Source organism: Nelusetta ayraudi, unplaced genomic scaffold (assembly GCF_046127955.1).
Source record: "Nelusetta ayraudi isolate G7.1 ecotype Tasmania unplaced genomic scaffold, CSIRO-AGI_Nayr_v1 ptg000033l, whole genome shotgun sequence".
NCBI lineage: Eukaryota > Metazoa > Chordata > Actinopteri > Tetraodontiformes > Monacanthidae > Nelusetta > Nelusetta ayraudi.
The window spans coordinates 5437438-5463857 of NW_027466083.1; the positions used below are offsets into that span (position 1 = coordinate 5437438).

General features: G+C 43.8%; 4 protein-coding genes and 1 non-coding gene across 6 annotated transcripts; 3 read left to right on the top strand and 2 right to left on the bottom strand.

The window, feature by feature from the left end:
- Positions 1 to 1988: 1988 nt before the first annotated feature.
- LOC142891608 (uncharacterized) lies at positions 1989 to 4225 on the top strand. Of its 2 annotated transcripts, none has more exons than XM_076031266.1 (3): positions 1989 to 2978; positions 3179 to 3360; positions 3473 to 4225. In XM_076031266.1, the coding sequence occupies exons 1-3, from the start codon at positions 2813 to 2815 to the stop codon at positions 4073 to 4075; spliced, it is 951 nt and encodes a 316-aa protein (XP_075887381.1). In that variant the 5' UTR covers positions 1989 to 2812; the 3' UTR covers positions 4076 to 4225. The 2 variants fall into 2 exon arrangements, with proteins under 2 accessions (XP_075887381.1, XP_075887382.1); XM_076031267.1 differs by having other exon boundaries at positions 1991 to 2978; positions 3182 to 3360.
- A 53-nt stretch (positions 4226 to 4278) lies between these two features.
- On the top strand, positions 4279 to 4352 carry trnat-agu (transfer RNA threonine (anticodon AGU)). Its single transcript has one exon. It is a non-coding gene; the product is annotated as a tRNA-Thr (tRNA).
- A 571-nt stretch (positions 4353 to 4923) lies between these two features.
- vtnb (vitronectin b) lies at positions 4924 to 8491 on the bottom strand. Its single transcript, XM_076031829.1, has 8 exons — positions 8291 to 8491; positions 7576 to 7692; positions 7248 to 7493; positions 6828 to 6967; positions 6505 to 6661; positions 5948 to 6106; positions 5531 to 5857; positions 4924 to 5402 (listed from the first exon to the last, which is right to left on the bottom strand). Exons 1-8 carry the CDS (start codon positions 8352 to 8354, stop codon positions 5266 to 5268), a joined length of 1347 nt encoding a protein of 448 aa, XP_075887944.1. The 5' UTR covers positions 8355 to 8491; the 3' UTR covers positions 4924 to 5265.
- Positions 8492 to 10855: 2364 nt separating this feature from the next.
- LOC142891903 (solute carrier family 13 member 2-like) lies at positions 10856 to 18445 on the top strand. Its single transcript, XM_076031830.1, has 12 exons — positions 10856 to 11101; positions 12567 to 12695; positions 12824 to 12960; positions 13596 to 13852; positions 13936 to 14104; positions 14189 to 14311; positions 14811 to 15023; positions 15565 to 15665; positions 15847 to 15962; positions 16258 to 16419; positions 16806 to 16943; positions 17312 to 18445. Exons 1-12 carry the CDS (start codon positions 11000 to 11002, stop codon positions 17435 to 17437), a joined length of 1773 nt encoding a protein of 590 aa, XP_075887945.1. The 5' UTR covers positions 10856 to 10999; the 3' UTR covers positions 17438 to 18445.
- A 398-nt stretch (positions 18446 to 18843) lies between these two features.
- On the bottom strand, positions 18844 to 26166 carry unc119a2 (unc-119 lipid binding chaperone a2). The gene is made up of 5 exons (XM_076031831.1): positions 25500 to 26166; positions 21942 to 22055; positions 21330 to 21420; positions 21071 to 21243; positions 18844 to 20324 (listed from the first exon to the last, which is right to left on the bottom strand). Exons 1-5 carry the CDS (start codon positions 25750 to 25752, stop codon positions 20212 to 20214), a joined length of 744 nt encoding a protein of 247 aa, XP_075887946.1. The 5' UTR covers positions 25753 to 26166; the 3' UTR covers positions 18844 to 20211.
- Between the last annotated feature and the right edge of the window lie 254 nt (positions 26167 to 26420).

A 26420-nucleotide genomic window follows, 5' to 3' on the forward strand; every position in this document is an offset into this window, starting at 1 on the left:
TCTGGATTGTGGGAGGAAGCCGGAAAACCCGAAGAGAACCCACGCAGACATAGGGACTACATGCAAACTCCATACAGAAAGGTCCCAGGCCCAGAATCAAACCCACAACCTTATTGCTGTGAGGCGGCAGCGGTAAACACTGCGACATCATGTCACCCTCTACCATATTTCGGAATGTCTTATTTAGCCCCTATGTAATAATAAGATATTGTTTTGGACTACTGTATTAATAAACCGTAATACTATTGCAAAAAATGCTTGATTTTCAGATGAACAATCAAATAAAACAGCATTGCAAAGTTGCTTTAAACTCCCAAAAATATGTATAAAGTGGACCTTTTCAATAAAAAAAAAATGAAATCATTATGTGACTTTAAGAAACTGTTTCTAAAATTCCAATCTCTTTTCTTGTAGTAACCTTCTTTAATCCAAGGCGGAGTCACAAAACCTTGAGTTCTAAACACCAACAGATTAGTCTAGTTAATGAACCTAACAGCAAAAAAAGTTAAATAAAAACCCAGTCCTCATGTTTTTCACACTTGAACCTGTAATTAAATATTATCTTGCAATGGCTGTACATTGCTATCAAAGAAAAAAAAAAAAAGATTCTATATTCCTTTTGAACTATGATTTTCTATTTATTTTTCACTGGTCTAAATCAAGTCTCAGGCTTCCATGCTTCCCCTTCCGATCTCTTTTCTACAGCCAAGCTGGACTCACACTTGGCCTCTATTTTTCGATCCAGGGAGGATTTTACAGCAGCGGACAGAGCCAAAGAGTCTCACCTCAGCCATGCTGGATTAGGACCCCCAAAAAATCTCTCAGGTTGACAGGAAATGTGCATGCAGTTTCCACATCAAACAGCAGGCTGAGGAATGGTGTTTGTGTATTGTGAGGGTAGGAGCACGGATGGAAGTGGAGGGCCACAGCGTCATTCACACCTGAGTGTCGAGCCTGATTTCTTTGAGAGGAGTGTGGACACAGAGGACCAGCGTTTCTGTGTGCACACCTGAGTGTGTGAGGCATAAATGTAAGCATTTGAGGAACAGGAACAGTTTGTGTATTGTAGGAAGGCCAGGAATAAAGTTTGAGCTGCAGCCCATGGATAGAGAATATGTGTGATGAAAACGAGAGAGGTCTTAAGGCGGTCATGTGTCTGATAACAAAATATTTTAATTCAAATTACTGACCTAGATAGTAGGCTGAAACAATGATTAATGTTGTAAAGCAAACAAGATGCATTTTATTTAAAAAAAGAAAAAGAAAAAAAAAAGATTAATTTACTAATTGAAATTTTCTCCCCAGCCTCACTGAAATATGAAAACTGCTGCTGTTTGAATTGTCCTGGGGGACTTTGTGGCTGTTCAGTTTGAAGGTCACTCCTACTGTGGATCCATCGTTGTAGTCTGTGACTAATGTTATTGCTTAATGTATGTATATTAGAGGGGTGAATGTATGAAAAGAAAAATGCATCAGGATATACATTTTCAGAAAAGTGCATACGAGGATAGAGACTGATTTCAGATTGAAGTTGTGTAATACTGCCATCTAACGGCCTCTGATCAAATATTTAATAAGAGGATACGCAAATACTTTACAAATACGTACACAATTATTGTTTTTTGTATTTTGCACATAATTATTATGTGCTAGTACATAAAGCAACTATACAGAGACAATCTTGCTTCTAGCAGTTACCTAAATGCAATAAAGAAAAAAAAATGGAATTCATTGATAAACACAACGTTTGGAGAATATCGGTCATGAGACGCTAATTTCCTGCGCGTTCGGAGATTTTTTTTTTCTCTGTCCAGTGTAGGGGATCATAGAAGTGGGTGAGCAACTGACAGCACGTGACCCAGTTTCGACTGCCCATTTATTTCTGGTATCGACATTGTGTTGATCGCAGTCATATGGCAGCCAGCAGAGGGTTTAGGTGTGGCATTGATGGCCCTTTTTGTCCAGGTTAAATGTCCAGCACGTCTTCTCTAATTTAACTTAATCATCCTCGTCCTAAGTCATGACTTAGAATCAGCTGCTTTATCACGCGCTTCCCAAACAAAAGGGAATTAGGCTATTGCATGAATCAGTCCCAAATGCTTTAATAAATGAACGAATAAATAAAATATAGGAAGTTCACATCCACATCGACGGAGTCAGCTTTTATCTTCAGACTCTGCTCAGTCTGGCACTTGGCTGGGAAGTGGATGCGCACTGGACTGTGCCTTATCCGGTGTTTTGTGCCCTTTTCCCCCCTCGAACCAGCCAGGAAGGATTTCGAATAGCCTGATTTGTCACCTCGGCCTATCATAGCTGACTGAAGCCTCACACTCCGGCAGCTTCAATACACTTCCACCGTCCGCACACACTCTGTGTGTGTAATTCCACACTGCGCACCAGGAGGCAGAGAGCTGGAGGAGAGGATGTGCCTCAGACTGTGCCAGAAAAGCGTGATGTATATGAAACATTATGGGATCAATATTTTTCTTGTCCCTTTTCGCCAAGTCACAAGATAAGTCAAGCACGTAATTACATTTTGAAAAAACAAAAAAGAAAAAAAAAAGAAAAAAAAAGAAAAGAAAAAAGTATGTTATTTACTTTCAAGTCTCAGGGTAGGGAGACTTGACGTGTTGCACCTCGATGGCTCAACGGGGATCAAACAGACACTTTAAAGACGAGTGGCCATTAACGGGTGTTTCACATCAAAGGCACGCGTTTGTAAGGCCTGAGATGTGCGGCAGGCGGGGGGTCGTTTGGGTCCCCCCGGCCACCTCCCAAAATTAGTAGACTATATAAACCTTCAGTGGCCAGCATGTCAGTAGTAGCTAGGGTACCAGGGAGCAAGCAGAGGAAAATGGCATTCAGGTTGGATTATACCAGCAGCAAGAAAATGAACGCGTTCTACCAGGGACAATATTGGGGCGCCACACACCCGGATATGGAGAACATGGACCATTACGCACCGGATTCCAGAGGAGGTGAGCAACTGACTGCTGTCCCGTGTTTGACCGAATTTGTATTTATTAAAAACCAAACAAACAAACAAACATAAAACAAACAAACAAACAAAAAAGATTGTATGGTTGTACCTTTTCACCATACTTGCCTTCTGATGAATGTCCGTAGACCCACTCAAAGAAGCCGAATCACAATGTGTTCCATTTTACTCCGGTGTCAGCAGGACATCCAGATGCCGCCCTCAGGACGCGCCCTGACTCCCAACGCCGCAGGAGGCGCACAACTTTCAGCAAGGCGCAGCTGAGCGAGCTGGAGAGGGCCTTTTCCACCACACAGTACCCTGACGTTAAAATGAAAGAGTCTCTTGCAGCCATCACTGGTCTTCCGGAGTCCACAATTCAGGTATGGTGACACATTCCATCCACTCTACGTTGCGTCATCTCGGTCCTCTTCATTTGCCTTCAAACTACCAAAACACGACGGATTTCTTAAATTCCAAACTCTGACTTTGCAGGTGTGGTTTCAAAATCGACGCGCACGCTACTTCAAGAGCAAGAAACCTTCCAGGGAGGGTCACCATGGCGCAGCAGGTCACCTTTGCGCGCCTTCTCTCAGTCCACCCTACCCCGCTTACTCACCTTTTGGCCCCAGCCTGCCCTCGCCGGGGTTCCCTGCTCCAGATCTGCCCCAGTCCACCAAGCTCTCATCCATCCCAGGAGGACATGCATCGTCCCTGGCCGGGCCGACAACCCTCGTCGAGGCCCGTGATCATCAAACTGCAGCCTCCCGGCCTGCCCCATCACTGCCAGGGTTAACTACTCAGTGCAACCAAACTTGGGACCCCACGGATTACGGATTCGACGTGATGCCACATGGCGGGTTTTGTGAACTGGACTTAACAGAGGACTTCGAGAGGTTTCTGTTCGAACCTCTGGGGAGTCGCTGCGCCGAGGTCGTGCATGGTGAAACCAGGGAGAGCGTGCAGAACTCGGCGGACTTTTCTGTCACAGACGAGCCCACGGACGACTTGTCCGAGCTGTATTTACAGGAGCTGGGCGACTTCAGTCTGTCTGATCTTAATATTTCTGCCTCAATGATGGACTATATTTTGGGTTAAACGAGTCAATGTTTTAAACAGAGTTAAAGTATTTATTTAATGTTCTATCTCTAATGTTCTAGAGAGCGGATAAAATACAACTGGAACGCACTGGTAAATGTTCATAAGGACGTTATTGTAATATCCTAATAAATAAAAACATTTATACTACTCTTTACTTCTGTAATCTTTATTTTCTTTCCTTACGCTGTATGCCGTCATACGGCGCCGTGGCTTAGTTGGTTAAAGCGCCTGTCTAGTAAACAGGAGATCCTGGGTTCGAATCCCAGCGGTGCCTTTTCAATCTGGAGGCAATTTTTTTTTTTTTTTTTTAAATAATACATTTTACATTCCTTACATGACCGTACAGACAAGCAATTATATGTGCAATGTTTTTAGTGTGTTTACAGGCATACTACAAGGTGACAAAAAGCTCCTGGTAAATTACGAAAGACAACCTCATGGACGTTACTGACATATGTAGTGACAACGCTGGCCAGCAGGGGGCAGCGTGGACCGCTATAACCATGTCCAAAAGAAAAGCGCTGACCCTTCTCGACCATCCAGAGCGCTTGAAAATTTGATTTGTAAACGTATTTTATCTTGCTGTTTGACAGAGGCTAGATGATTTATGACGAGCGATGCGTGTTTTGCAAAGAAGAACAGTGACACACCCGGAAATAAAATGTAAAGTTTAATTAATCATGCAAAATGTAAAACCATTAACTTTTATATGAAAAGACAACGGTAAGTTGGAATGGAAAGTTATTATCCAAATGCCCTACACGCAAACTATTATGACTTATTATTTCCCATCAGACTGAAACGGGTGTGTTCTGGACCCAATTGCAGTACAGCTGACACACGGGTTAAGTTGAAAAGTGTCTTTAATCAGGAATCAGGCAGGATATCAAGAATCAGGCAGGACATCAAGAATCAGGCAGGGCAGGCTGGTCAGAGGCAGGCAACGTTGATGACAGTCTTCAGTCTTGAGTGCAGAAAGGTAAATAACAATCTGGCAGGGAGTGAGTGACAACCAGGTTTTTTTTAAAAATTATTTTATACATAACCAGTCAGAACAAAGCAGGTAAGCAGAAATGATGATGGAAGGGATCGGAAAAGACTAAAGTGGGAAACAGAAAGTCTAAACGGGACCAGAATGTCCAAACTGTGACACATACTGAATTTAACAGCTGGTTCATTTAGGTGGTCTATCTCCTCTCTGCCCTCGACGTGTCTGGCGTCCCTTCAGTCTTGCAGCCAAGCCAATATTTTGCAATGGATCTTGGGTAAGGAGGGCTTACAGAGGCCACACGTTGTGTCTGCAGGTCCACTCTGTAGTACTTATCTGTCACCATCAAAAGAAAAGAGAGAGAGGGTATGTAAAAGAGGGCAAATTCTCATCAAATTTATCTGCACCGTTCTGATCTAAAGAATGGAAACGCATAAAAAAAAACGGACTCAGCACCTACACACCTTTTTTGAAAAAATACACATTTTGCATGGGGGTCCTCTTTAAATCCTCTGCTACTGGAGGAACATAATCAGAGATGTCGCTGCTGTCATAGAAGAAATAATCGTCAAAGCCGAACAAGTCGTCAAACAGGACGTGGCGACTCTGCCTTCGCCGTTGTGAGCGCCTCCTGTTGGTCCTCCTCCTCGGGCTTCGCCTCCTCGTGGGGGGAGGCGTTGGCTTGGGAGTGAGGTAGACCCGTCCCACGATCGCAGCGTCAATTGGGGGCCTGATGCCACGCCAGTCCCTACTTGTCAGTCGAGGGCCCGCGGGTGTGAAGGGACTCCCAACTGACCGCCAGGCAGGAAATAAATGAGATGGAGTCAGAGGCGGAATCTGAAACCGAACGCCACAGACACTGCAGAAGTAGGAGAACTCACAGGCGGTTCTGAAGAGCTGGGCAAACATCTCCTCCAAGGTCTGGTCACAGAGGAGGTCGGTGTATTGGGTGAACAGCAGCGATGGTGTGTCCATGCTCATGGCTGCACACTCTTCATGTGAAGGCTGCTGCCTGAACTCGTACAGGTAATACTGGTCCCCTTGGAGAAGAGAAGGAAAATGTGAGACACAGGGAATGCCTCCTGACTGCAACTCCATGTTTGAGTTATTCAACACTCAAAGTTGCGGCCACATTGGAAGAGAATTTTTCAAGTCAAGAGCAGCTTTCACACAGGTGCTCCATCAGTTTGATTTCAACTCGGAAATATTGTACGTCCCTGATTGGCTTATCTATCAGGAAATCAGGATTTTTTTTAAAAACTTGACTGCAGGATTCATTGATAACCTCCACTAACCCTAATCTTTACAGAGACAACGGGTATTCTTATCAGTATTACTTACATGTTAATTGTTGCATTTCCTAATTTCATTAATTATGCAAAACAGAAAACAGACACAATACAATTTCGCACAAAAACTGCATTGCCTACCAAAATACCTTTGAAAAAGTATGCTCTCTCTCTGCCGAGGTGATTTGATGTGGGTAATGCAAAGGCAGCGTTGACACCATCTGGTATGCCGTCAAAGCCGACGGAGATATCCCGCGGGTAATCCCCATCCAGGACGTCATTGTTAAACCGCCAGTACTTGTTCCCCTGAAGCACAAGAAATGAAAACGACAAGAGCGATAACCTATGATGTTCAGACCAAGTACACATCACATGTCACCTGACACCTGTTCAAGTTTTTCGTTGCACAAACAGTAAAGTAACCCGAAGGGCTGAATCTACTGTAATGCTTGATAAAGACTGAAGCCTCTACTTTGAAGAAGTAGGATTGTCCCTGGCAGTTGATGCGTGTGAACGCTGCGTCGATGGGTCCGGGGATGCCCCACACATCCTCGATCAGTTTGGGATATCCGGGAAGAACAGATTTGTCATCCAGCTCAAAGAAATATTCACCTTGAGGGAAATAAGAAAGTACAATGAGGGCAAATGCTTGGTTCAGCTAAAGTCCTCTGTGTCAAACTTCCTACTCCTGGAATAAATTCACAACAAAACCACATTTTTGGCCCAGCGGAGCCTAACTCTGCATTCTTGAAATGGTCAAGACTTTTCAACAGATTTTTTTTTAATTAATCCAAAGCTTTCTACAGAGGATCCGCCAACTTTCCTGATCAAACCATCAAAACTTTAAAGGCACTGTCATATGCCAAATTTCGGCTTGTCCAGGTTTTCTAACCTCTGAATGCGTAAATTGAACTGTTCTTCATCTGCAGGAAAGCGTCAAATGGACGCCCGCTGCAGGCGTCAGCAGCAGGGTCAGCAGGTGGTGTGGGCCCCCTGGTGGTGGCGGCGGTCACTGTAGGAGGGGCTGTCGTGGTGTTGGCAAATGAGCTAGAAGCTGGTGGAAGCAGGGTCGAGGTCACGGTGGGGGTTGTTGTCGTCTCTTCCTCCTCAGGGCCCTGGAAGGTGTCGCCACGGGCGACTGAGCCCCAGATCTTAGTTCAGTTCACCACAGTAAAAGATCATACGACGACGTGTAAAATGTGATGTGCTGCAGTACTGACTCTTTTTGGGGCAAATGGTGTCAAAGTCTCCGCAGCAGCTTCCATAGTACACACACATGGAGTCACACTGACATTTACTCGTTGTGCGGAAGGAGCCGCAGCGCCCCACACAGGACTCTGTAGGATTGCAGGTTGTCTGTTTGAGTGTGACACAGCTTCAACTTCTCTTTAGGCAAAAATGCAGAAAGGTTAGCAGTGTCCAGGTTGAAAACCCAGTTTAGACAGTCTGGCTTTTGTATGTTTGCCTCTTGGTCTTCAGATTATTTTTCAATTATCTGACAGTTGTGGGAAAGTGATGGTGAGAAAATCTGTTACAAAGGTGCACCAACAGAGAAAGAACCCTCCAAGTCCAATTCACATGTGATTTTAATGACGCACATGTTGAAAACAAACAATGCCATATTCAAGCATGCTTGAATTCATCTTAGAAGAGAGTTAAAGTTTTTTTTTTTAAATTTCATCTCATCTAAAAGAAATATAACGACACTCGCCCAAATCCAAATGTGCATGAAAATAGTAAAAATCAAAACTACAAATAAGGTGCAATCAGCTGAAAAGGCATGCTTTTATATTACAAACTTTTAGAATCAATGCAACATATTGTTTTTCTTTGTTTGTGAACCTCTTCTCAGAAGCTTTACAACACACAACATAACGATACGTTTGTGATAATATGACAAATCGGCTCTTAAATCAAGGTTTTAATGTGAGATACCCTCTGCAGCGGAGGTGATGTCCAACAGGAGGATGAGGCCGAGCAGAACCAGTCCCGGCTTCATGCCGACTCAGAAAATATCCCAGTTTCCAAACAAGGAATTATGAAGGTGGAAAAAGATCTTGCTAGAAAAACCTCAGCTTTCCTTCCACACTCTGCAGGCTGAACTTTGGTCACTCGATCTGGCCCAACTGCAGTGTCCCACTTTGGGGAGCAGCTTTGTATGCACATGATCAATAGGTATTTTTCCAGAATCTGTTGACTCCCAGGCATCCGTGGTCCTGATTGGTCAACCCGTTGCTGTGATAATCATTAAACGCTGATGTGCTGTCTCTGTCCTAGAAACACTGTCCTCCCATAGGCGCCGTTTAAAGCTGCAACAGACAACAATAACAGACCACAGCATTACGATTTCATTGGTTTGAACCGCAAATTGTAATGCCTACACACAGTGTCTGTAACCTTCTGGGTATGCAACTGAAATACTGATGGAAATTCTAATTCAGATTTGATCAGTTATCTTTTGTAGTCCCTCTCTTGTATTGAGTGTTTGAAAAGGCCAAACCAGCATAATATTCAGTCAATTTAAATCAGGGCCGTGTCTGTGTTTTTTTTCTTCACAGAAATGCATCCATGTTTTGCCTGAATTACTCCAGTGTCAATACGCCTCAGTTAGAACCGACCTGCATCAACAGAACAGAAGGAGCTGTTGCCAAAACAGAGGGCAAAGCGGTGAGTGCCCACGCAGAACCCGAACAAGCAGAGGCCTTTTCTTCTGTGCGGCCTGACATGCGGCAACCAGTGTGCGACTAGCTGGCTTGTAAATCAGTTGTCTGGTCTGCGATGAAATCAGCCAGACTGAGAAAGGTCCAGTGCTAACGAGCTGACCCGGGCGTGTAGGTTGACAAAGTGATTCCCCTCATCAGGCATGAGTCAATGTGAGGTTCAGACTGTCAACAAATCACAAGCAGTTTCAGATACTTGCAGATAGAAAACTGCAGTGGTCTTCTCTGACTTTTTTTTTTTTTTTAAATGATAGACTATTTGGAAACCCATTAGCAGCCAATGAGTCATCGTGTCTAACAAAATGACCTAATTGACCTGGAGTGAGTGATTACTTCCTCAGCAAACAACACACTTCGACCCATTGACAGATATCTCTCACACTGAAGCCCTGTGCCATTGCCCTCCTAAAAAAAGAAAGGGGCAGCATCAAAACTATCTCTGCGGTGTCACTCAAACCTCCCTCGGCCTCCATCACGCCACCTTTGCACTGTCCCTCTTGTTTTTGCAAGGATTTCATGACATAATCAAATTTATTGACAACACGCGCTGAGGCGGCCTTATTGGAAATGATAGCAGAGCGGATACAGGGTGCCAACTCGCAACCAAGTGCACCAATAAAAAGTTTTACGATCAACAGGGGTGGACTTTCACTTGGACATTCGTCCAAGATTCATCCAGTCGTCAGTTTGAAACATGATCTTGGAGACAGGCCATAATATGTAAATCATCCATCCATTTATCCATTTTATAGGAAAGCTTATCCTGCACTCTGGATTGCGGGGGTACCGGGGCCAATGCCAATCAAAAACGTAGGATTTTGTCAACTCAGCGCTATAAAATCCAGAAAAATGAGTGATGAATTTTTACAATGCACTGAAAAAAACCCCACATCTTTATGAACGTCTCACTGGCCAACAGATATCCATCTTTCCAGAATGACTTCAAGGCTGATAACGCCGATAAGTGTTCTTAAACATACACAACTTTTTCTTTTATTGACGTCCCTCCTTTATTATGTCAAATATTAATCCAGTTGAACATGTCAGCATCGCTTCATGGAGCCACCTCAGAGTTGCAGCGCACAGTGATTGCTGAACTTTTGAGCTCTTCAAAAAACATTTGCCATTAAAATGCACAGCATGAAGGTGAACAGCTCAGTCTGTCCATGTTCATATGCAGTGACGAGTGACTTGCTTGTTTTTTTTTATTACTTTGAGTTGTCATTGAATTTAAACACTGATCATACAAGTGGAGCCATCCATCCATCCATCCATCCATCCATCCATCCAGCCATCCATTCATTTTCCTTAAATATTCTTTACAATAACAAGTGCTATGTGATACTCGGAAAAGTTCCACGACTAAATCCAAGATTTTCTCTTTTCTAGTGCCTGAAGTGCATCACCACTTCAGTTCCTTTCATTTCAGTTTTGGGTAGATTTGTGGACAAAATCTCCAGGAGCAGAAGGTCAACGTTGATCCACACCTGTCGCTTCCATCTGCAACTGCGTGCGTAGCACGTGACCTTTGGTAAGCGGCGACACAGCAGCTTTCCTCCTGTCGATGATAAACCTGTCATTGTTTAGTTATCTTTCCCCTCACTCGTCAATTCCTTCATCCCCAATTACCTTTACTGTTACTGTCCTGCCTTTTAAACTTTGTCGGCCACATTGTCAACATCTGTGATCTCACTGGTGCTGAGTTAATGTTTGATAAAAAAAAAAAAAAAAAAAAAGAAAAAAATTGAGTGATAAAACTTGGGAGCACTTCTTTGTTGTTCCAGAGCTTCAGCTGAGTTTTGTCGTGAGTTTAGCTTCAACGCTGACGCTCTGGAAGATCTGTATCTCATTTAGAGTTTGCAACATTTATCCATTTTCAGCTCAGGATTTTCTTTGGATTTGGAAGGTTCACAACCGCAGAATCATGACGAGCTGGACGAAGTGGCTGTGGTACCACAGAAATTACCTCATCATTTTTCTGACGCCGATTGTTTTCCTTTGGCTGCCACTGGCCTTCCCCTCTTCGGTGAGTTGGTGAGAGAGAGCGGGAGGCTTGCGTCTGTGTTTACAGCTGGGAGTGTGTGTGTGTGTGTGTGTGTGTGTGTGTGTGTGTGTCTGTGTGCATCCGTTCAAAAATATGATGTAGTTACTATTCTTGAACTTTCCAGTGTTCCAATCAGGTTCTGCAGAGTGACACCCAAGCCTTTTGGCCAACGTCAATGGCTTAAATATTGCAACTGGATGATGGAATATCAAACTTAACTTAATGATTTGAATTTAACATTTTTATTATCTATTTTAGTAATATTATCATTGTTTTATGTTTGAAATGTGTTCATAAGAGACATGTTGACCTTTAGTAAGGGTTTACACAATATAAACAATTCAATTATTCATAAACGTCTAACTTAACTAAGCACAACCAAAGAACTTGCTAGAAGAGCTTGGTTCTGCCTGAATAAATTCTCCCTTCAAGTAAACTCAAACCTCAGTGAAGTATAGAAGAGTTATTAGACTGGACTAACTAGCATTAAACTAATTGTTGTGCAAGTTGTAATCTAACATATTTCAGTTGTTTGCTAACAATATCAATTTTGGCAGGGATTAATTAAGAATTAATCTGTTGATAATCAGTTGTTGTCCAGAAAATAAAGCAATAATGAAGCTTAGTCTCGCATAGCTACACCAGTCTACCGAGTACCTAGAAAGAGTTAGGAGACTGGCCATCATAAACTCCTACGATCAAAGGTTATAACCATCTGCATTTAAAGAGACACTAAGGACATGTTGATTAGATGCAAATAAAGCAAAAATTAAAATGCGGTCATCTACGTCTAAAGTCTATTTTGGTTTTATGTAAGCCATCATAGAAGGCACTGATTTGTAAATCCCTTCAGTGCTACCCAATAAAAAAGTAATTTTCGTTGAACATTTACATTATGATTTCCTTTCATTTCTACTTTCTCCAGAAAATTTTAAGGCACAATTCATAAATTACCTCATTAAGGCTGCTTGAGTGAAATTCTGTGTTCATAAACATGAACTCTTAGACTATTTGCTTAACCGTCTGTCCCTGGATGCCTAAAGTGTGTTGACCCCAAGATCATTTAGTTTTCAGCTTTAGTTTAGTTTTTAGTTCAGTGATGATTGAGCTGATGCTATTCTTGCAAAGTATATTATTGTAATTAGTAGTGGTGGTATTATTAGGATTATAATAAGTAAGACTGTTAAACATAATAAACAAATCTGCCTGAGAAAAAAAATAATTCTCCCGCAATGTCTTACTAATTCAAAAAACAATCCTACTTCATATTAAGTGGGATTTTTCAGCTCTATTATGAGTTGTTTAATGGGTCAGTATCATATGCAATCACATAAGTTTTAACATACAGGGACTTTTTTCGTTTTTTTAACAGACAAATAAAGACGCATCAATTCAACCTGTGCTTCCATTTATGTGCAAATCTACATGTGCATCTGTGTGTCCGTAGGAAGCAAGAGGCGGCTATGCCATCATTATCATGGCCCTGTACTGGTGTACAGAGTGTATGCCCCTGGCTATAACTGCATTGCTGCCAATTGTCCTCTTCCCCATGATGGGCATCATGCCGGCTGAGATGGTAAGGTGCGCAGTTACGGCTCTGCAGGTGTCACCTTAGAAACACTCGAGCCTGTCACTGGAATACTCAGAGCAGTGTTTCGTTTTGGAGTTTCTTCCTTTCAGGAACATCTTTGTGTTCATTTCCAGGTGAGCATCGAGTACTTGAGGGACTCAAACATGCTGTTCATTGGTGGGCTCTTGGTGGCCATCGCGGTGGAGTACTGGAACCTGCACAAGCGCATTGCCCTGCGAGTCCTGCTGCTGGTTGGTGTTCGTCCCTCACTGTAAGTGAGCCTGTGTGTCTCGTGTGAAATAGCTGTTCTCACGATTGCACTTTGGTCCATCCAAGGGTGTTTTTTCAACACTCAACCTCAAGCTCAGCTCATGTAAATTTAAATCCGCACAGCTTCAAATTCAGATGGGAGAAAGTGGAAATAATGTAGGAGAGTTGAGTTGAGGCAACTGGACTGGTTTTGCTATCTCAACAATGTTTTGCCACTCATTTGAAAAGTCAGTTAAAAAAAACAACCGGTGTGTGTGTTTGTGTGTGTGTGTGTGTGTGTGTGTTAGAGAGACCCATGTATTAAACAACTGGGAGGAGGTTGATGAAGGGCTTTTGGACCATCCTTCTGGCAAAGGTGTTGTATTATGCGAATAGGGTAAAATTCTATAGGGTAATAGCCCCGGGAATACTTCATAAATAGTGTTGTTACTCTGATGACCCACTCGGGGTTCCTCCTTCTCCTGCCCTGCCATCATCTTCAAGACAGCAAAACCAGTCCAGTACATCTTTCCTACATTTTCTATTTGTCTGAACAAAATAATACAAGAGTTATGGCTTTGATTTGAACGGATGAGCTTGTCAAAAACACGTTCGTCCACAACCACCACCCTAACACTCCACGTCCCTCTCACGCAGGCTGATGATCGGCTTCATGTCCGTCTCTGCCTTCCTGTCCATGTGGATCAGCAACACGGCCACGACAGCCATGATGCTGCCCATCGCCAACGCTGTGCTGCAGCAGCTGAAAGACACAGAATTGGAGGCGGTGATGCCAGAGAACCAGGGCGAGCACAAAACCGACTCAGACCTGGAGCTCAAAGAAGACAAAACCAAAGAAGGAACGAGGGACAAGAAGCTGGAAAGTACGGATGCTCAGCCTCAGGATGACGGTTGTAAGCGAAAGGACTCGGAGTCTGATTTGTGTGTGGCTTCATAGCTCTTCCCCCGGTAACCTCACAAACTTCTCTTGCTTCAGATGAGTGGGATCCAGACTCCCCGGAGCTCAAGAGGAAAACGCTGGAGGACAGGTACATCCGTCTGACCAAAGGCTTGAGTCTGTGCGTGTGTTACTCTGCCAGTATCGGCGGCACGGCCACGCTGACCGGCACCACGCCCAACCTCATCCTGCAGGGCCAAATTAACTCGTAAGTCACGGCTTCATGGCCTCGGCAGGAACACTTTCCGTCCTCAGCGCTCTAAGTAAAATGATCCCTTTCCCTTCATTGAAGGCTCTTCCCTCAGAACGGCGGTGTGATAAACTTTGCGAGCTGGTTCGGCTTTGCTTTCCCCAACATGCTGCTCATGCTGGTGCTGACCTATATCTGGCTCCAGTTCATGTTCCTGGGCTTCAAGTAAGACACCTCCACACACAGATGCCTCAATCAAACCCACGTCGTCACTCTTCCACTGATGTGTTGTTTTGCCATTTAGGATTTGACGATGGGATGTTTTTGTTGAAATGTGCCAGTTTAAGGTAGCCCGGCACAATGTTTTGCTGCTCCTTTGCTACTGCTGCACAAGATCATCTATTTAGCATTAGCACGGTGCTTTCTGTTTTTTCCACCTCTTTGGTCCTCCTCTGGAGATTGCTAGCAGCAGCAGCAGCAGCAGCAGCAGCAGCAGCTACTTCCTGCTCATGTCAAAATGCAGATTTTGACCATCAATAAAAATAAATGACTTATTTATTTTTATAGATTTGAGGTATTGAGTATGTCACAAAGAAAAACTTTTAAAGCAGAATATCATTTCAAGAGGATCATATCAACGAGCGGAGTTAATGTTTTTAAAATTACTCAGTCAACCCAAAGGTTCATCACCGCTCTTTTGTTTTGTTTTCTCGCCCCTCCTCAGCTTGAAGCAGACCTTTGGCTGCGGTGGAAAATCTGAGAGGGACAGAGAGGGGTACAAGGTGATGGAGAATGAGTACAGAAAGCTGGGGCGGATGAAGTTCGCAGAGGTGGCAGTGCTTATCCTCTTTGTCCTGCTGGTGCTCCTGTGGTTCACCAGGGCACCGGGCTTCATTCCAGGCTGGGCGAATGTGCTCTTCTCTGAGGGAGACATCACGTGAGTCTGCAGCTTCTCCGCTGTCTGATCTTCTCTGTTTGTTTGTGTTTCTGGTGGAATTCTATAGTTCAATGAAGCTGCTAGGATTTTGCGTTAAGGTTTTGCCTTATGCATTGTGTAAAGTGCTCGCAGGGAGAAAAAAAAACAACTACTACACCAGTAACAGGGGATTAGCTGGAGCTTCTGTCTGTCACAACAATCAAGTAGACGAGTCACATTTCCTACCGGTGGGTTAGCCATGAAACCGGCCAGGTTAGTCTCCTGTGACTGCTGTGGGTGAGCTGCTGCTATGTGCTTCAATTCTTAAACTCTTGCCAAAACCAAGTTGATGGTGAAAGATACTGTCCACCACCACCCTATGTGCCATATTTTTGTTGGTAAAATGTAAAAAATCGTGCCATTGCCATGCAAAAATCCCTCAGATTTCAAACCTACTGCATGAAATCCTTTCAGATCCCAGTGGCTTCCCACAGTCATTTGTTCAATGTTTAAACCAGTCTGTTAAATGCTGTTTTATTTCTTATGACAATGGTTCTCTTAGGTATGTGTCGGATGGAACCACTGCCATCTTTGTAGCGATGCTGTTCTTTGTCATTCCTTCACGGCTGCCCAAGTTTGGGAGCTACGGCTACAATGATGCAGGTGAAGTGTTGATCTCAACTCATCTAACAACATTAACGGAGGGTGCTTTGGTGGGTGGGTGCGTGGTTGGGTCGGGGGCGCACGATAAGGCCTTTTCTACCTAAGACAAAATGCAAAATGTATTATTTAAGTATGATAAATATGACCCCAACACCTTTTGTTCCTACACTTGGGTTTCCAGGCAAGAAGATCAAGGCACCAAAGACTCTGCTGAACTGGAAGGTGGTTCATGAAAAAATGCCCTGGAACATCATCCTGCTGCTGGGAGGAGGCTACGCTCTGGCCAAAGGCAGCGAGGTAAACGCCTGCTGTGAGGCCACCTGGTGTCACTTCACAGCAGTTTGACTGCAGACATCTTTTTGTTGCGGAGTTTCCACGTTCTCCTTGTGCCTGCATAGACTCTTGTTTTTTTTGTTTGTTTTTTTCAAAAAATTCAATCAAATATTGAAGCTCTGTCACTAGACAGAGGGAGTCATGAGATCATCCCAGTCGAGAGTAATTCTTCTGATATTTTCAGTCTTCCACAAATTAAAATCTCGCCTTCGTTCCACCCAACGTCCTCACCTGAGACATCGAAATCATTCCTCCGCAGGTATCTGGTCTCTCTGTGTGGCTGGGAAACAGTTTAACACCGCTGCAGAAAATCCCGCCCTTCGCCATCTCCATCCTGCTGTCGCTGCTGGTGGCGCTGTTCACCGAGTGCTCCAGCAACACGGCCACCACTACCCTTTTCCTGCCCATATTGGCATCAATGGTAACAATGGAAAAAAAACAAAACAGCTCAAGCTCAGAATTACTGATTTTTTCTTCTTCTTAGACTTGATTGTGATTTTTTCGATAACAAACTGTCGTTGCTCGGCTTCCAGAGTACAGCAATCTGTTGCTACGCTGTAAAATTTTAAATATATATAAAAAAACTAAAATATAATAATCCAAACACAGTATAAACAGAAAAGATTTTAGCAGCAGGGTTAGGGATTATTCTGCATAATCTGGAGGTAGAATGGTGTTAGAATTAAAATAGAATGAATACAATAAAAAATATAGTTCTTATTTACTGGGGTCAGAAAAATATTGCACTGAAATGTATTGATCTTACGTATAGAAGAAACACAGTTAATACACATGTATGTGTTTCAGGCCACTGCAATGCAGGTGCATCCACTATACGTCATGCTGCCATGCACCATTGCCGCCTCCCTGGCCTTCATGCTGCCTGTGGCCACGCCTCCCAACGCCATCGCCTTTTCGTTTGGAAACCTCAAAGTCCTCGACATGGTGAGAGCGGTGTATTCCATAAACGCAGTCAGTTCTTTTGTGTGCTTGTTTTAGTTTCAGCACCAATTTTTTAGACGTAGACGATTAGGAAGTAGAGGTGGAAGGATCTCTAGTGCCAGAAGGTCCTATTGGCCAAGCAGAGCACAGTGTGTAATCTTTGAACGATTGCACATTTAATTTCCCTTGACTTTGCCACACGTGGTCAGCGTGGCAGCTCAACATGGGCAACTGTCACTTATCGTTGTTGATAAGTGTTAAAAACGTGGTGAATCTCTCGGCCGTTGCTAAGACAGTGGTAGAGCAGAGTCATTTTTTTGAAGTGATGATGGAAATCTGAGGGTGTTTTTGGTTTGTTTTTCCCCCCACAGGTCAAAGCTGGATGCATTCTCAACTTTATTGGTATTTTGACAGTCAACCTGGGGATAAACACCTGGGGGGATTCTTTGTTTGACCTGAGCAGATTCCCGGAGTGGGCCAATGTTACCCGGCCATGAGCGAAAATGGAAAGGAGAGATGAAGAGGTTTTTTAGGAAGAAAAAAACTCACTCTTTTTTTAATGTAATCACCTCTTGAACAAGATCCTTAACTATTCCATCACACTGTCAACAAGCGGCCGTGAATAGCAGTGGCCCTGGTCATCTGGAAGCATCCTTTCCACTGCTCAGACCCAGCAAGAAACGCTTTGTCATGTGTCTGTGAGAGGAATCACGTCTTGATGGGATTACCAGATGAAGCTGATTCACTTCGTCCATGCCCCTGATGAAACATTCAACACTTAAGAGTTAACAATTTTCAAGGCGTCTCTGCTGGTAAATAATTAAAACTATAAAAACTTTAAGGACCAGAGTTTACACATGTCCCTGGACGGAATGTCCTGATATATTGTTTATGACTGCAATCTCTTATGTAACAAGATTATTGTGAATTGCGATATAAAATCTGTACAAATTAGATTTTTCAATGTAAGTTATGACAGTCTTTACGTTAGACTTCTTTTTTTTATTTTAACATTTGTGTCACTGTTAAATCCTTTGTTTCATCTCAATGTTGATGTGCTATGGTCACACTTTTTTTTTGTTTTACATTTGAATACTACTGAAGGAGACTGAATGTGAATAGTGTGTGTAATCCTTCAAAGGTATTCAACATTTTGTAAATATAGAATAACACTGTTTTCATTTTGATTGAGCAACCTTTCTAAAAGCAGGTTAGATATAAAAGTACCAGAACCAGTAACCAGTAAATTGATTCAAAATGAACCGCTTTAGGCCTCTCACACTCGTATCCTAAATTCTTTATATTTTTTCTTTTTTTTTTTAAAAGAGAGTGTAGAGCTGGCAATGTGTCTTTGTGAGGTCACAAAGGGCACTCATATCTCAATGATACCGTCTCGAGTTGAGATTAGAGCTAGGTTTCGCAGAAGTACCAAAAAAGCTAAATCCCAACTGTTTTAGCGGTCAACGTGCTGGTTTCTGGGGGTCTGTGGAGCTGTTTGTATTTTTATGAGTGCGAGGCAGCTCCACTGGAGTCTAAAATGGAAAATCAAGGCCTGGAAACGGGCACTATTTGAGATAGTTAAAGTCAGCACAAAAATCATTCTGCCGGCGTCTCTAATATGGTTTACAGTGAACGCAGGTTAAAACTTTGGTTGAAGGATAACTGAGATAAGTGGCTGCCAGCAGGTTATAAATGTAGCGAGGGTCATTGTCGACTGTGGTTGCCTCAGGTGAGTGTAATAGAGCCAAAACGCACAGCAGACAGAGAACCCACAGTCTAATGTGTTTTTATTGCACCGTCTTCTTATGTTGTCGAGCTGTTAGTATTCTAAGAATAAAACCTCATCCTGTCACCAGAGTGCAAGTCGTGTGTTTTCAGCACAAGTCAAATATCACGCGTGGTATTCTTAAAAAACAAAAGTTCTGTAAATCTTTATTTATTTTTACTTACATTTGATTAGTCACACAAAGACTTTCAACACCCCCCTCCTAAATAAATAGATAAATACATACATACATAGATACGTACATATATAAAAACTTAAACATTGGACCAAAATAGTTTACACGTAAGTTACAATCAGTCACAGATAACCCTGCTCATCTCAGTTTTTTCTTTCGCGCAACATTCAAGTCCATCAGTTTTTAACCTCTGACTTCCAGAGATGGGACTCAGCTCGCACAGCCACAGTATGGCCTCAAGCATGTGAGCGCCCTTCGCTGCGATGGATCAGAGGAGTTTGTGGCTTTCTTAACAACCTCACGGCATTGGTGGCAATGTTGGAGAAAAAGAGGACTGTTGGGGTAAATGAGAAGCCTGTGGTCTGTATCACCTTGATCAGAGAGGCAAAGACACACGGCGAGGCCCTCACTCACACGAATGAGTCCAGAAAAAGTGAGTTTTTTTCAAGGGACTTCTACACTTTTTCCAAAATCTTCACTTTTTGAGGCAGCACACATGCGACTCCAAAGTGGAAAAAAAATGTAGAAATCCAACATTCCTATTTGATCTGTTTGAAGTAAGCACAAAACCTGAACTTGGACACCTTGAATAAAACAGCGGAACGGTGTTACGTCAGCAGAGCACATAGCAGACAAAGTGCGTTCACAGTCATATCACAAATCAGCTCGACTTGACAAACCTCTAATCTCCTCAGAAATGTTGTGCTTTGAGCAAAGACAATAAACAGAAACGCCCTCCCGTTAAAATGAGTCACATGATTCCATAATCAGTGCATGCAGTCTGTTGTGCTATGGGGACGAGGCAGGGGGATATTGGAGTGGTGTTTTGACACCCTTGTCGTTGAATGTTCAACAAATATATATAAATATATATGCATACTTTTCTTTCTTAACAGAGATTCATACAAAGTCCAGACACACAGACACGCACACACACACACGCACACACACTGTGATCTAAAATGATATATTTCTTGAAACTAAGGCCTAAAAACACATTTTAGAAGAAAGATTTGTTCCTTCCTAAAAAGAAAAAGGTAATGTAGACAGGAAAGCACAAAAAACACAGTTGTCCTGTTTTGTTTTTTTCACGGCATGTCTATATAGCATAAACCACCTGACGGTTCCCTAGAAGTTTTGATTTTACCCCCAACCCCAGTGTGCTACAAAGAAACACCGCTTGGCATCTTCTCAAGACGGAAAGACAAGAAGCGGAGTCAGAGAGGTGGGGAAGGTTAAGACGAGTGGATCTGGGATCCGCGATCAGGCCTGCGGGTTGCGTTCGCATCGTCCACCTGCACTCTCGACTCTTACGTGCCGCCGTTGTACGAGTAGTCCGCCTTGTTGTGCATCACCAGCTTATTGTCCACAAAGTAGAAGCTGTCGGACTGCGTCTCGTATGGGTGCAGGATCATCTCCCTGACTGTGAGGAGGCACCAAACACAAGATGAGTCCACAAAAACAGTAATAGGTGAAAAAAATGTTTTTTTTTTATGCTTTGTGGTAAATTAGCGACTTGTCCTGAGGAAAATCTGACGGGACAGGGATCATATTTAAAAGCTTTGTCGACACTTAGGTGGCGAAAAATTACATTTTATTTTTATTTTTGGCCTTTCCAGTGTTTCCCAGGTCGTTAAAGTCGCTAATTGACATCATCACTCAGTTTACACAATTGGTCATGCGTATGTCATCGTAATGGACATCACTGTGTCTGTTTTTTAAACGTATTTAGATATGTAAATAACTTGTATACATATTTGACTTCTTTATTTCTTTTTAATTCACTCTTTGCACTCATTCTAATTATTTTCTTTGCACTGTATATGCTGTTGTGCCATGCTAATTTCCCCAATGTGGGATATACAAAAACATTCTTCTTCTTCTAGATTTGTCGCCCAACATTTTGATGAAAAGAAAAGTCGCTCCAGGGTTATGAATACTTGCCAAATATTGCAAGGATTGGCAACACTGGGACTTTCAGTGACGCCATTCGCGCACAGAGGTTTTTGTTTTGCAGCCAATTTCGACATCGCCACCTCTTGGTCTAGTGTGCACATCACCTCATAGCCTGCAGATACCACGTAGGGTTTGCTTAGATTGTGTGTGCATGTGTTTGCTTGTGTGTGTGTGTGTGTGTGAGTGTAGGTGTGTCTGTGCACGTGCACGTACTGGCGTCCTCTGACAGCGGTGGGAACTCGTATATGTGCTCACACGTGTTCTTGCTGCTGGGCATGCAGAAGCCAAACTCAAAGTCAAAACTCTTGAGCAGGCGCTCTCTGAAGTAATGCCTCTCGATCATCCTGAAGTTTTCTATGGGCAGGTTCCCCACCGCGAACTCCACGCTGAGCGATGACAAGAGAGAGAAAGGTGTGAGACAGGAGGGGAAGAAGGGAGGTTGTCCGCACTGCCGGCTACCTCTCGTTCTTACGTGGCTCCAACTTGTCGCAGTCGGAGAAAAGCGGGGGTGAATTGGTAACGGACGAAGCGGCCGGCGTTTGGGTCCATGTCCCTTCTGTTGCCTGTTTTGTCAGATAGAGACAAACAGTTGAGATTGGGGGATTACAACATCATGTTGTAATACCTTTAGATTACAACATCATAAAAATGTTATGAGACAACCAATCTTGACTGGCAATAAACCAGTGTCATAAAGGAGGTTTACTGTGTGTCCTAGTTCACAGATCATTGAATAGTCTTTAAGAAAGGAATATGTCATGTCTGTTTTATTTATATTTCATGACTTCAATTTTCTGCAGCAGATCAGACTGCTGCAGGTGAAAAGGTCAAACATATGCAGATCGGCTCAAAGAAACCTCAAACTCCACTGAAAACCTTTTAATCAAATGTTTAAACACAGTTATACAAAATGAATACAACATGAAGTTGCTTCAATACATTTTTGTTCATTGATTCATCAACATTCGACAAAGAAGAAGAATTATCTTTATTTGTATCTGCAGTTTTTTGCTTTTGTTTTTTTGCTCCTGCGTCGATCTAAAGTACAGACTCAATCCAAACAAACAGCAATGCAATCACTCACCTGTAGAGGGCGGCTTGGTGATCTCAAACAACACTGTGCCCGTCTCCATGTCCCTGATCTTGAACCTGGTGAAGTCAATGCTGTAAACGTTTTCATCTGGGCTGCACAGATAATCTGAAGAGAAGATTGTGACACAGACAAGACATGTGAGGTAGAAAAGAGTGAGGGGGGGGGGTGAAAACACCACCACCATCAAGGCAAGACCAGCTGATAAATATGCAAAGATTTTGCGATATGATGATGATACTTTAAATAAGAACACTTAACCAGTCAATTAAAAGCGTAGTATTGAGCGACTGATTGTTTCGATAGATGGGGGCTTCTTTGCATTGAAATATTATATCAAAAAGCTGAAGAGACAGAATAGAAATAGAAGTTAAGTTAATAGTCAGTTAAACTCCTAATGGCTGCCATTTTGCCTACTGTGTAGAAAAGGACTGTGTCATTTTTGGCAAAATCAGGAGAAACATTTCCTACACACACACACACACACACGGACCAAGAAAGAGAAGTTATATTTATTCCTCTAATCCGTCCTGTCCTCAGCAGGCGGTGGTGACACTGCTTATTAGCGGCCCCTGGCAGAACCAACACTTCCTTCTTAGCTTCCTGGTCCCATTATTCCTTCCCCAACCTGGAAAAGGGTCGTCAAGGTTGTGCGTATGCAAGACAAGGCCGTTACGCTTTACACTGTTGATAACTTTCAGTTACTTTTTGATTCAAGATTATTATGAAACTAAAATGGAGAAATTAGAAAATGACTGCACCAGAGCTGCTGCTGCTGCCGCTGCTGCCTCTATTAACCTGTCGCTAATGTCACCTAAGAGACTGCTAATGAGGTCTCTGGAGGGCGATGAGTGTGATTGGGTGCTTTTTTTGTGTGTTGGATCCTCTCGCTCACTCACACACACACACACACACACACACACACACACACACACACACGGATGCGCGATACAACCTCTACCTCGTGAGAGGTTATGTTTAGACTTAGCAAGGAACAAGTTTACCCTGTGACCTACATTAGGCCACTACCAACAGCACGTTTCAAGCATTGACAGGACAGTCCCCCTCTATGGTTCTTTAAGATCTCAGCTGCAGGAATCCATATTAAAGGCTTATAAACGCAACTTGCCTGCTTGGGAAAATTACAGCTGACACCGATAATGGGATCTAGTTCAGTGTGTCCCACTTGCAGACTGCTGCAGACTGGACTGTTTGTCTTCAACAGGACCTTTCCCAGTGGTTCTTTCCACTGAGAGAGAAACACATTTACTGTCTGCAGTTGAGTTTCTTCCGAAAGCTCGGCTCGGCTGATCAGGCAGAGTGGATCGGATCAGTGGCCGCTGTTGCAAATTTAAAGACAACTCCCAACTCCCACCCTCCCTAGAAGAGCGGCCAGCGTCGAAACCTGTTCCAAGCAGGTTCAAACAGCAACTGAGTTCTTAAAAAGAAAAAAAAAGAGAGAAGACTGCGCCGAGCACTCTGATGGAGTTCCGCCTTCCTTCTTTGTCCCACTTCTGTCTTCGTTACTCGTCGAGTGAGGGACGCAGCCACAGAAAAGGAGAAAGGAGAGAGGAGCAGGGAGCGTGTAGGAGAATGGGGACGTGTGCTCTGCTGCCTGCCTGCCTGCATCCACCGGGGAGATGCTTCATGGTTGCCGTAGCGACTCCAACATGTGTCTGTGTTGCTGTGGTGATTAATGACAGTCGACACACCTCTTGCCTCAAGCTGCGATGCTGCCAGGCAGGAAAGTGAGGCTTTTCAGGGTGACAAGAGGTTTCGACAGCGCTACCATTCAAAAGAACTGAACAACAACAATAAATATTAATTCCACAAAGATGACAAGCAAAGAAAAGGGACCATAATTTCCAGACTGGATCTAGATGCGCCAAGATTACAATAAACTTGGGAATGCAAGGCAAACTGTCCTAACACTGGGTCAAACGAGGGATGGAGGGTGAAAACAATGATGATCAGCAGTGCTTAGTTGCTCCATCGCAGGGGGGAAGTGTCTTCCCCGAGGTTGCTCACGAAAGTTCACCAACGCCGAAAATAAGTTGTGAACTTGAGCCCAAAATACTTTTTTGAAAATCCGATAGCGTTTGCACGCTAGTGCTCTTGTGACCGCGCCGTGACTTATGCAACTGTGTTGTGTAAGGTATTATGCCAGCCTTAAATAGTCAGATGCCCTTGTGCTCCAACCTGTTGGACCTTTACCTTAACCGACGACTCGATTAAGATTCTTGAGAATTGCTGCAAAAATGCAGGTGTTCCTGCACCAGAGGCACGTTGGAAGACTTGTAAGTTAAATAGCATGTTAGCTAACGCTTCCATCAGCTGTAGGACGAGATGAACCCCAACTGACTGCTGGAAAGGTCCAGGTAACATTCAAATGCATCTGAAGGTTTTTTTTGGGTGGGTGGAAAAAAGTGTATTGTCTTTGATTTTCAATCACTAAGGCGTAATGTAGATGCACAGTCAGAATTTATTCTGCTCTGAAACATAAAAACACTTTTAAAAAAGAGATACATCCCAAATGTTTATCCATCCATCCATCATTTTCAATGCCCACTTATTCCTGCACTCAGGGTCACGGGGGTCTGCTGGAGCCAATCAAGCTCTCATAGGGCGAAGCCAGGGTAGCACAAGTCGCCAGTTCATCACAGGGCCGCATGGAGACAAAGGCAAACAACCATTTGCACTCACATACACACCTATGGACAATTGAAAGTTTCCAATTCACCTCACATGCATGTTTTTGCACTGCGTGAACTTCGGAGGGAACCCACGCAGACACAGGGAGAACATACAAACTCCACACAGAAAGGTCCCAGGCCCGGAATCGTACCCACGACCTTCTTCCTGTGAGGTGGCAGCGCCAACTACTGCACCACCATGTCGCCCCACAATGTTTTCCATTCAACCATATTTTTTAAGTGAAAATGAGAATTTGAAGAATTAGTTGAACACATTCTTGAGCAGATCCTTGTTTCCGTTCCTCAAGTTGCAATCTAACAGCACGGACTTGTTAATATAGCTTGGATTTGGTAAACTATTGCATTAAAAAAAAAAAAAAAAAAAAAAAAAAAAATGAAAGAACCAAATGCAGCGCACCAGGTGTGAACTGCATCGACCCAAACACTCTGTTTTCTTTAACTCTCAGAGTGCCTTGATGGGAACACTTCTGCTCATTCCCTTTTAAATCTAACCTGCAAGTTTCACCATCAGCTGCCAGAAGAAAACTCCCTAAGAAATCCCTTTAGATTACAAACCATCCAGGGAGCGTGCACGAGGCCTGGGAATTTTCTAAATCCCTTGCTGCACGAGGACCTGGTGAGGTGAATGTGAGGCAGGATTGTTTTCCTCACCTTCACTTCTTGGGGGTTGCTAAACCTATAACCTGAGGTGGGTTCAATGCCGTGAGGTCACATACATGGAGGATGGAGACGTCCTGGTGATGTTATGTTTAAATGCAGTGGGAGGCTTCAGGAAATATGAGGTGTCCCTGAGCACCCTACAAGAAAGAAAGAAAGAAAGAAAGAGCCGTGCACTTACTCTCGGTGATCTTCTGCAGCCCCAGGACGTCCTCCGGGGTGATCACGGTGCTGGCCAGCAGGTCCTCCTCCGTGGTCACCGGGACACCCACGCCGGCCGCGCTGCAGCCTTTCCTGACCCTCATCGCCGCCGCCGCCGCTTGCGTCTGGCTGCCGTCTGCTCCTCCGCTGTCTCCGCCTGGCTGATGAGCGGCAGCTCTCTGAGCGCTTGACGGCTCCTGGCTGCTGCCTCTGCTGGTACAAGAATAGCTCATTCTCCCCCTCCACCTCCACCACCACTTCCTAACACAGGGCTTCCAGGATACGAAAAACCCCTCTCCCCCTCCCCCCGCGCCAAAGGATGCACGCTTGCTGTCGGTTATCCGGTGCTTAATTCAAATCCGCTTCGTCTTTGAGCCCACGGTGTGTTCGCGCGCTCTCCTCCTCCACTCCAGGCTCGCACGCGAGCGGAACGCGCCCGGGTCGGTTAGGTTGGGACACAGGCAGGCAGCGGTGCACCGGGGCTCCGTCCGTCCGTGCGTCTTTGCTCCGCAGCAGCTGCGTCTGCGCTCCGGCAGATGTGTGTGTGTGTGTGTGTGTGTGTGTGTGTGTGTGTGTGTGTGTTTCGTTAGAACCCCACAAACATCAAACCAATTCTACTTACTCGACAAGGAGGCCCTGATATATTAATTACGGTCAAGTATAAGGAGGATAACTTACAACCGAAAGAGGAGCAAGATTGTGAAAGTTGAATTTATTTTTATGTGAGACTCCCCCCCCATTTTTCATTCAAGCAATTTGATTCAAGCAAAATCATCTGTTCTTAATTGCCATTGGATGATTGGTCAATCAAGAGCTGAAATATTTTGGATATAGTGCATCCACAAATGAAACGGGCCACGTTGCCACACACGCCAACTGTAGTTGGGCAAAACTGTCAGCT